Source organism: Alligator mississippiensis, chromosome 12 (assembly GCF_030867095.1).
Source record: "Alligator mississippiensis isolate rAllMis1 chromosome 12, rAllMis1, whole genome shotgun sequence".
Classification (NCBI taxonomy): Eukaryota; Metazoa; Chordata; order Crocodylia; family Alligatoridae; genus Alligator; species Alligator mississippiensis.
The window spans coordinates 56634796-56645312 of NC_081835.1; the positions used below are offsets into that span (position 1 = coordinate 56634796).

Genomic DNA, 10517 nt, shown 5'->3' on the forward strand with positions numbered 1-10517 from the left:
CACTGCACAGCTTTTGCCAGCAGAGGCCATTTTACAAGAAAGCAAAACAGCAGTTAAATGGGTCAAACAGTATTCCTTATGCAATGTCGCTGGACACTGGAAGAAAAAAAAAAAAAAAAAAAACCACATACACCCTTTAACTGAACTTTCATCTGTGCATCCACATTTCCAGGTGCATCTGCAAAAGCAGGCTTGGTTTCAAAAAAAAGTCTTCAGCAAAGAAAGCAGGACACAAAAGCACCAACATTTCCACTTCTGTACACATTCAAACATCAGACTCCAGCACCTGAATCTCCTTGGGTGCCACACACGCTCTGCGCCTGTGCAGAGCGGATCTTTGTGAGCACATCTCCCCCTGCATAACCAGGTGTTGGCTGCCACCTCTGCACTTCCTTCAAGACAAACACTCTTGCACTAACTATTTTTTTTTTTTTTTTTTTTTTACACAGAGCACCTCTTCTAAGAGAGCAGTAACAGAAGTCCTCCATAGCCATGTCTGAACTAGGATTAAAGCTGTGATGCTAAAAATCACTCTAGTCTAAACAAAGCCTGTAGCTGTCGGGAAGCCAGGGAGGTGGGACGAGAGAAAGAGCATCTGGGAGCCAAGCTGTAGACCCAGACAAAGATGGCACTAACCTCTAAAACAGTGGTTACCAACCAGTGGATCTCAATCCACCGGCAAGTCTCAGAGCCTCTTGGAGTCTATCTGAGGCTGGGGCAGGGGGCTAAGTGCCCGCGTGCATGCACGCACATGCCCTAGCCCAGCATGTCCGTCCATGGGGGAGGGAAGGGGCAGGGGCTAGATCGAGGCCCCCATGGTGAGGGGCAGTACTGCAGAGGCAGGAGCAGGGGTAAGTTGAGTGGGGCCCCGGCCAGGTGGGACTTATCTGCTGGGGAGGTGCACCCCCAAATAATTTCTTCTCACTCTACCTTGATCTGCCCCCCTCTTCCCTCCCCACAGACTTATCTGCTGGGCAGGGAGCGGGGCTGCCAGTAATGGACAGTAGATCTTGGCTTGCTTTTAAATGACAACAGTGATCTCCTACCTTAAAAGGTTGGAGACCACTGCTCTAAAAGAACCTGGGATCTATAATGATCTCGAGAACAGGGGCTCTGGACCAGACAGAGGAGGAAAGACTGCATCTCTCGTGCCTTTCCTGCAAGGAGAACACACTCATTCCTTTTCTCCCTACTCTTGGAACAAATCTGGGAGGCACTCAAGAGAATTTTCCTCCTTCCCTGCACCTTTCTTCCACACAAGCAAGCAATCTGACTTTCTTAAGAAAAAAAAAAAATTACTGAACCACACCAACCTTCACAAAGCAGATATTCCTCACTGAGGCTAACAAGCATCATATTTAAGACTTTTTAGTTCTTTAATGTACCAAAAAGTAATGTTTTAAAGCAGTTTTTCTACCCAATGCAATATCTCAGGCCTGAGAGCGCAAAAGATACACATAGATAGTATAAAGTATCATTTGCTAAGGTTCTGAGAAACATTTCATCTTTGGCTTCAGATCAAGCATGAGACCCTTCTGCTCTGAAATAAGTTCGAGCGGCTGAAATTAGGCTTTAGCACAGAGTGCTCCATTCAATCACAACAATGCTACAAAAACCAAACAGCAGCTAAGGAACTATAATAAAAACATAAGACAAATTTAAATGGTAAAAGATATAACATCGTAAGTCACAAACTCCTTTCGTAGAAAAGCCGCCTTGAGTAGACATTAGGCATGAGAAAACTTTAATCACTTCTTCCTCTAAAAGTTCTTCAAAACAATGCTGAGCATTTCCGTTAGGCATTTAAAACTTAAGCGCACAGCAAGTGGGAAATAAATCTCATCCCTTTGGTGCCAGAAATGATAGCTAAATTGGCTTAAAACCATTTAGACAATAGAATTGTTAGATTTCCTGAATACAGGTAAGTAACTTCTCTGATTATAAGTCACCAATATTTGGACAAATGGGGGGGAAAAAAAAAAAAAAAAAAGTGAGTGAAGATGAAGCCATTTTCCAGCAAGCACCAAGACCATGCACTCTAGGCTGACTCTAGCAGTACAATTCTATTGATAAGCTGTGATGCAATCAGGGCTGTCCTTAGGGTATGGCGAATTGGGGTGACTGCCCCAGGCCCCACGCTTTGGGGGACCCCGCAGAGCCAGGCAGAGTGGCCATGGCCCCTCCCATGGGGCCCACCTGGTGCTGGTGTCTCTGCCCCACGCTGCGGAAGAAGTACAGAGACCGTCTCCTCACCCCACCCCCAGGCACGGGGGAGACCCCATCCCATGCTCTGCCTTTGCAGGGTCCCATGGGCCCTGTGCGACATTAAGGGAACCCTGCACAGGCTAATTTGCCCCGGGCCCCACACCTCCCTAGGGTCAGCCCTGAACACAAATCAAGACAGCATCATCCCATTAAGTCAAAGGCATTTTTCTCCCTTCAGACTTTCTAGCCAAGTAGGTTTGTAACATGAAGATATGAAGGTATTGATATCAGAACTCATGGAGATAGCTTTTATTAGACCAACTAGATTTTTGCGAGAAAAAACAAATCTTTAATTTTTTTCTTTATTTTGTAATTTTTTAATTTTGCAAGAATCTAGTTGGTCTAATAAAAGATTGATCACCTTTACCATGAGGTCCGATTCCTTTTGCCTCTAGACCAATATGGCTACAACCCAGATACCTGAAGATAGGATACAGAATTCAAAGAATTAACAATAAAAACTGAATCTTGACACTATCCCGGTTCAAGATAAGGTCACAAAATTGATACACAAAATTCCTAAATTAAATCAGACAAGCACCTTGTAGACTGTGGAACAGACATGCAGGAATAAAAGTCTTTGGATGGAATTTGGGATGCTTACTGCTATTCCACAACTAAGGTGGGCAATTTGCTAACCTCAGTAAGAGGATCTTGCTTCAGTCTTGAAAGAAGTACTTGAAAGAGTAGGTACTAAAAATAGATAGCCAGATCCCCAGATGGATCATGAAATTCAAAACAGATGCACTGATTGAGTGAGAACAGAGTGAGAATCTGACCCAGAAAGTCAGCACTTCAACCACTGTGAATTAATTTATGGATCCCTATGGTATTAATATACATCCACATACTATCAGTACTCAATTATGTACATACTGCACAGAACTTAGATAATCAATTTTGTTATTGATTTTGTAACACATTTGCACTTACATTTTCATAATCCTTCATGGTCCGAGCTCTGGTTGGTGAAACTGCATCTTCCGCCAAGTCTGGTAACGCTAGACATTGGGGAAGTAAATTAAAATAAATTCAGACACCGAAGGAATTAAAGTTCTGTTTTTAACTGGTGAAAGCTAAGGATTAGTGTAATCATATAAATGCAATAAAAGCACTAAGCTAAACACAATTATATCTTTATTACCATTTTTTACATTATGCATTAATCCATTTCATCTTAGCTACAGGCTTTGTAGCTAAGTTTTGGTTGCATTAGCTTACCTATGCACACCCCTGGGTCAGACGTCCCAGTTATACCTGTAACACCCATTCAAAGCAGCAGATGCCAAGGGGATTCACCAGTGCAACATTTGCATGCTGGAAAATGAAGCAAAGAAATACCCATAGACAAACAATGGGTAACTCGCTACTAAAAAACGTGCCATTTCCACATAGCCAATTCTGCAAGTCAATATTACAAAGTGCAGCATTTGCATCCAAGGTTTTTCTGCATAAAATCTTAAAAACAACAGGTTGGGCCGGGGGGAATTAGTTCTAGAAAAATGCTTAAAACAAATCAAAACAACACACAAAATGTAGCATCTTAAAATAAATAAACCCAAGGAGAAAAGGTAGAACTCAGAGACCACAGAAAGGACTGAGGTCCTAGATTCAGCCTTGTGGCTACTAAAAGAAAAAATAAGTATCTTCCAACTTGGAATAATTCTACATACACAGTTATATATGCACAACAGTCTGAAAAACCCCTGGAAATGCTCGCTTTTGAGATCTTAAAATCCTGAAGTTGTGATTAATCTAATGAGACATCATTCTTAAAACAACTAAGAGAATACAGCCACAGCTATATTGCCATTCAAGCATGTTTTTCAGAATGTATTTTTGTTTCATAACCTTAATATGCTCCCAGGATAAGTATACATAAATTGCTTTAATAATGGAGCAGCAGTAGCTATTTGAAATTACATCTACAACACACTTTAGTTAACTGCACAAATACACAGTGGCCAGACCAGCCTCCAAATCGCATGGACCAGAAATATGGTCCAAGACGCACACAATTGTTATAACTGTGCAAACAGCACTTCACAAAATAATAGGATACATCCATTTTGCTTCAAAAGCAATGTATCAGGCTATATTTTCTCTAAAACCTGCAATAAGACGAACTTGGCAGCCACCACAAGGTCACAATAAAGCAAAAGATGATAAATTATTGTCCTTGATCAATACAGGGCAGTAAAACTTTATGGAAAGACTTTCTTTTCCCTTTAGAAAGGAACATGGAGCAGGTGCTGACTCAGCCACAACAGAAAGCAAAACTCTCACAACCTAACTAGGCTGCAGCTGGAAAGCCCTGCATGAAACTTTAATGCCATTTTTCTAAAAAAAAAATTACTAAGAGTGAACCATCAATAGTGCTAGTTAGTCCAAGCAGTTCAGAGCCTGGTCCTCAGGATCTTAATGGCAACGGAAACATAAATGTTTTGGACTAATACTAGTATCTGCAGGAGTAGCTCGAGTTTAGAAGGTTTTCTGGCTTTTTAGAAAAGGGATCATCACCATCATCACGTTATCTGTTTGGTAAATAGTGCCTTGTAATCTGAGTGACAATTCCTTGCCACTGGTTATGGTTTTCTACGAGATGCATAACTTCTGCTGATAACAGAGAGCAGGCTGGATTTAAGAAGGCCCCCAAATTGTTACAGAAATAGCAAGTCTTCTCTGCTGCTTCCCAGCCATTGGGGCAGGCCAGAGAAGTAGGCAAACGCACATGTGCACCATAAATAGAGATTTCTTTGCCTAGGAAACAATGTAAAAACCCTCTAACTCGTGAGCATCCAGGTGCTTCATTAAGCTTGCGCCTTTCCTCCCCGCTAGGCTAATGCATTCAGTGGCACTCGGGTGGGTGGGCAGTTTCACTTTCAGAGTCTCCCCAGGTTTGGGTTTCAAACAGAGCACCGAAACAAGTTGCAATTTAGATGAAAAAGAAAAATCAGCGGTCAGCTATGAATGTTAAACCCCTGCTACACATTGCCTACATTGCTCAACCCACTGATGAAAGCATTATAAATGTACACTGGCCAAGCATGCAAGTAATTACCGTGGAAGTCATTGGTGAAACACATTATAAGTGTATACCGGTCACCTATGCAAAGCAATCACCATGCAACTCACTGGTGAAACACGCTATAAGTGTATACCGGTCACCTATGCAAAGCAATCACCACGCAACTCACTGGTGAAACACAAACATACTATACATAACAAGTAATTATTGTGTAATCCACTGATGAACTGTGCAAGCCATGTACACCAGCCACCCATGCAAAGAAACTATTACACAAATCACGGTTGAATCACGCCATAAATGTAGACCAGCCATCCGTGCAACGTAATCGTACAACTGACTGTCAAACCGTGCCATATATGTGCCCCTGCCTCCCGTGCAAAATAATTATCACACACTTCACTGGGGAACCAGGCAATAAACATGCAATACATGCATCGCGCAAAGGCGCCCTCGTGCACATCACTGGTGAATCGCACAATAAACCCGTCGCCCGCACAAAGCATCTGCCACGCCATTCAGTGCCATAAATGCACCCCGGCCACCCGCACAAAGTCATGGTGGCAGGAGATGAAAACAAATGAGGGACCAGTTTTAAAGAGAAGAGCCGACCCGCTGCGGGGTCGCACACAAAGCGCCCGCGCGGGTTTCTATCGCGCGTCAAGTGCACGTGTGTGCGGCAGGGCGGGCCCGCGGGAACCGCGCCAACTTTCCCGGGGGTGTCCGGGCAGCCCCCGCTCACCTGCGCTGCCGGCCGAGCCGGGCCGGGCCGCATCCCCGGGCACGTCGGGCAGGTCGGCCACGTTGACGCTGAGGGAGAAAGAGATGCGGGTCAGCGCGGGCGGCGGGACGCGGCGCCACGCGGGGAGGAGGGGGTGACACCGCGGTTAAGCTCCTACCTGCCGCCCAAGTCCAGGGGCAGCGTAGGGTCGTCCCCCGGCAGCGAGTCCATGGCGGCGGCGGTACCCGGTTATTATTGTGCGAGTTTGGCGGCTCCGCTGGAATTCAAACGGCTGCAGCTGCTTCCGCCATCTTGTGGCCCTGACCGTGAAGCCGTTGAAGCCGCCCCAGGAGGGCCTGGCACCAGGGCACCGTAGACATCTATGGGGAAAGCCGCCATCTTTGCTGAGGGAGCCGCCTGCGGAAGCGCGCGCGGACGCCCTCTTAACTGAGGGCAGACGGGGGTGGACAATGCCAACTGGGCTGTGAGCGGGGTAGGAGTTGAGTGTGGGCAGCTGCCATCTTGAGTGAGGGAAGGAAGGCGGGGAGTCTGAGCAGCCGTCAGTTTGCAATAGAAGCTGGTTAAGAAGGTGCCATCTTTACTAAGGGCATTGTGTTGCGTCGTTAGGACAAGAACATGTGTGTGGGCGCCGCCATCTTTATTTAGGGCCCCGTGGTGCGCAGTTCGGGGAGAAGGTACAGGGCATCTTTGCGGATAAAGTGGATATAATTAGGGGGCTGTGTCAGATCACCAGGCGGTGCCCTCAGGGATCCTCTAGGTCACCAGGGGCTACCAGTTGCCGCAGGCTGTCCCCCCAGTGCCACTCCCTTCCCTTTCCCGTGCCTGATCCACTGCTCTGCTTTCTACTTCCTTCCCTGTCCGCCCTTCCCGATCTGCTGCTCTGCTTTCTGTTTCCTTCCCTGTCCGCCCTTCCCGATCTGCTGCTCTGCTTTCTGTTTCCTTCCCTGTCCGCCCTTCCCGATCTGCTGCTCTGCTTTCTGCTTCCTTCCCGATCTGCTGCTCTGCTTTCTGTTTCCTTCCCTGTCCGCCCTTCCTGATCTGCTGCTCTGCTTTCTGCTTCCTTCCCTGTCCGCCCTTCCCAATCTGCTGCTCTGCTTTCTGCTTCCTTCCCTGTCCGCCCTTTCCGATCTGCTGCTCTGCTTTCTGTTTCCTTCCCTGTCCGCCCTTCCCGATCTGCTGCTCTACTTTCTGCTTCCTTCCCTGTCCGCCCTTCCTGATCTGCTGCTCTGCTTTCTGCTTCCTTCCCCGTGGGCCTTTCCCGATCTGCTGCTCTGCTTTCTGCTCCCTGCTCCCTTTCCATCTGCCAGGTGCAGGGTTTCCAGCTCTGTCTGAATCTATCGCAGGAGGTTTCATCACACGATGCAGAGACATGAATGATTGATCTACTGTACTCAGGAAAACAAATGTATGTTACTATTACTTTTTAAAACTGTAAAAACCCACGGGACTGCAGTATAAATTGGATTTGACATTTAATATCTATTTTAATGAATGCTCTATCATTTATCTCCTGGGTGACTCTCAGCCGTCTCCTGAAGATTATATCTCAATCCTGGAGACTCCAGGGCTGGCAACTCCTAGCCAGGTGCCCTGCACATGGGATGCCTCTGCCACTTGTGGCATAAGTGTGGCAGATTGGCCAGCCCCGGGTTTGGGAATGGTGGCCACATTAGGTTGGCTTAGCAACAGCTGGCCATTTTTTGAGGCTATTGGGTGAATGCCTGCTTCTAAGAGTGGGCGGCACAGGGCCTGACTTTCAAAGGCCTCGAGCACCAAGATTGGCAGAAGTGAATGGAATTGGTGGGGTGCGGGACAGCACCTCTGACCAGCAGAGCCCCAGCTCCCACCCACAGCCCAGCTGCATTGGTTCATCTGGACACACTGCATCTTCCTTGGGTTACGGGCATGGCCATCCACATTGCACTAACCCATGCATTTAACTGCGGGGTCAAGCTTATGCAGGCCTGTGTGTGTGTCAAACAGAGCCTGCCAACAAAAGAAGAATTAGGGCCTGTCCTTTGACTCCCTTGAAATACAGGACATGGGTTTGGAAGGGAATGAATGCAAACAGCATGAAGCCATGGGGAGCCTTTCCCCTGCTCTAACACTACTTCATCTCTGCTTGGGAGCCTGTGAGAAAGTGTATTGTCTGCTCAAATAAAATGTGTAACAGCAGGTGCTCAAGTACTAGTGATCTGGAATATGCATTTACCGATAAATAGGTAGGTAAGCAGGTATGATGGATAGAATTAGTCTCACGATTTAAGTTTCTTGTTATTTTAAAAGCAAAATGTATAATTCAGGGATCTAAAACCAAGAATCCTGTCCATCATAACAAATCAACCTTGAAAATACCACCTGAAATAAGTTTATTAAATGCATAAGCTTGCTCAATGCCGAGATGAAAGCTACAAAAGAATTGGTATTTTGCCAGAGTAGTATACTTAACCATGCAGTGTATTGTTAGATCGAGTTTTATCGCCCTAGGGGTGTTCTCTTTCCTCAATATGTGTGTGCAATTTCCATTACTGCTGCTTTCAAGCAGCTAGGAAATATATACCCTTCAACTGTATTCAGGTAAGAGCCTGTTTTTAAGATGATCCACTCCAGAAACATCCACGCTACATTTCTGCAAATGGATCATTTTATCTTAAAAATAAAGTGACAATCCATTATGAAATGCCATATTTTAACATTATATATAATTTCACCATTGAATGGTATTTGTATCAGCTTGTACAAGGGTAGTATCCCAAACTTGATTTTATTCTAACCCCATACAATATTTCCATGTAAACCGCGTGAAATGCTCTATGTATGCCCAATTCATTTTTTCCTTCGTTAGGAACAACGCATTGACAGCCATGCTGTACGATTTGCGAGTTAGTCACTGGCACAGGCTCACGTCTTAGTTTGGTTTGACATTTAATCTCTAGAATTCAGAGCTGGTGATTGGGTCACACTTTTCAAGATTAAGTCCAGGGGAAACTTCTATCTGAGGCACTTATGTAGGCCTCATCATCATAGTAAATAAAAGTGGCGTCTGGAGGAGGGCAACTGAAACTGGCACTGACCGGGGATGGGGTTGGAGTGCAGGAGGGGCAGAAAAAAATAGCTGTCACAGCAGCCGCATGATCACACCTGCAGCAGCAATGACCAGAAGTCACCACTACCCCCGTGTGTGGCCAATGCCCCAGGCACCTGGCCATTGTTACACCGCTAAGTGAATGCCTCACAGTCTTTAACGAGTTTATGTTCACAACGTGGATGCAGTGTATTTGTCCAGGGTCCCTCAAAGAGTCAGGGGCAGACCTTAGGAGAATGCAGTTAGTTATTTAAAGCCCAGACTGGCATCCTACCTGCTGGACAATCCCTTCTCTCATCTTGGTCCTACCTTTATTAATAATGTTTACATAGCAGTAAGCCATATTTGTTATCTCTATTGGAGACCTAATGTGTCCGAGGATTCCTGTCTTCTATTACGATACAGGCAGGACTGTGTTACTGTATGCCAGTTGCTTTCATTTGTCAGCACCTCCCTTGACTACTTCAGCTGATACCGTGCAGAACAGGTACTTTGGATCCCAAAGCTGGATTGTGTTATTCTTCTATAAGCTTTTCAAAACTTGACTGACATGCTTTTATAGTTTTAATGAATTAGTTGAATCTTTTTGGTAGGATTTAAACATTCTCCTGCAGTGTTTGCAATCTAAATATTGCACCACTAGCTTGACTGATCGTATAGCGAAAGCTGATGACTCGACTTCTATCATCCCAACTAAACGAAGGAGCAAGGCAGGAGTCCCCCCAGGTGTCAACAATGAAAAAATGAATACTTTCAGTTTAATAATATGCAGCATTACCTATAGCATAAGGACAGAGATGATTTCAGTATCTGATAAAGCAAGCTACTGCTTATTAAAGTTTATGCATCTCTAGTTTGTCTGTAAGATACAAATGTACCCCATTTTCTGAGAGAAGGCTGCCTAGGGCCAGTCTACAGGATCAGCCCATGTCTGTTTATTAGACTATTTTCTCCTCTATGTTTGTAGTGCTGGATTACACTTATTCACCATAACCATCTGGACTGTGTCAAGAAGATGCTTACCTCCTCAATGCACAGGCTTGGAATCAGCACCAGTATGTGAGCCTGCCTGTTGTTATTACCTTATCACTCTGGATTCCCGTTTCATCCTGTTACTCCATTTTCTGTAAATGGAATTAATTTCTCTTTCTGAAACACCTAAACGCCAAATACTAGCCTGTAAATTCAGGTGATGCCCTATGTTTCCCAACCAGTGAGTGCCAGTAACTCTGCTGTAGGCTTCTCCTTCCTACCTTGATCTTACCTTTCATTCTGCGGTATGTGTACAAAATTCAAAATGGAGCCGGGGTTACAGTAACACAGACCAAATGGAAAATGCCTGGTAATGACTAGTAAAAACACTTAATCTCTTAGCCGGGAACAGGTGGAAATTTCTA

At 45.3% G+C, this 10517-nt stretch overlaps 1 protein-coding gene across 1 annotated transcript in view; it reads right to left on the minus strand.

The window, feature by feature from the left end:
* The window catches only part of CDK5RAP2 (CDK5 regulatory subunit associated protein 2), a 109296-nt gene extending 102836 nt beyond the window's left edge, over positions 1-6460 (minus strand). Inside the window, exons 1-3 of the mRNA XM_006269450.4 lie at positions 6193-6460; positions 6036-6103; positions 3199-3266 (exon numbers count right to left, since the gene is read on the minus strand). Of these exons, the coding sequence (XP_006269512.2) occupies positions 3199-3266; positions 6036-6103; positions 6193-6245 (189 nt within the window). The 5' untranslated portion in view covers positions 6246-6460. The remainder of the gene's footprint in view (positions 1-3198; positions 3267-6035; positions 6104-6192) is intronic.
* Between the last annotated feature and the right edge of the window lie 4057 nt (positions 6461-10517).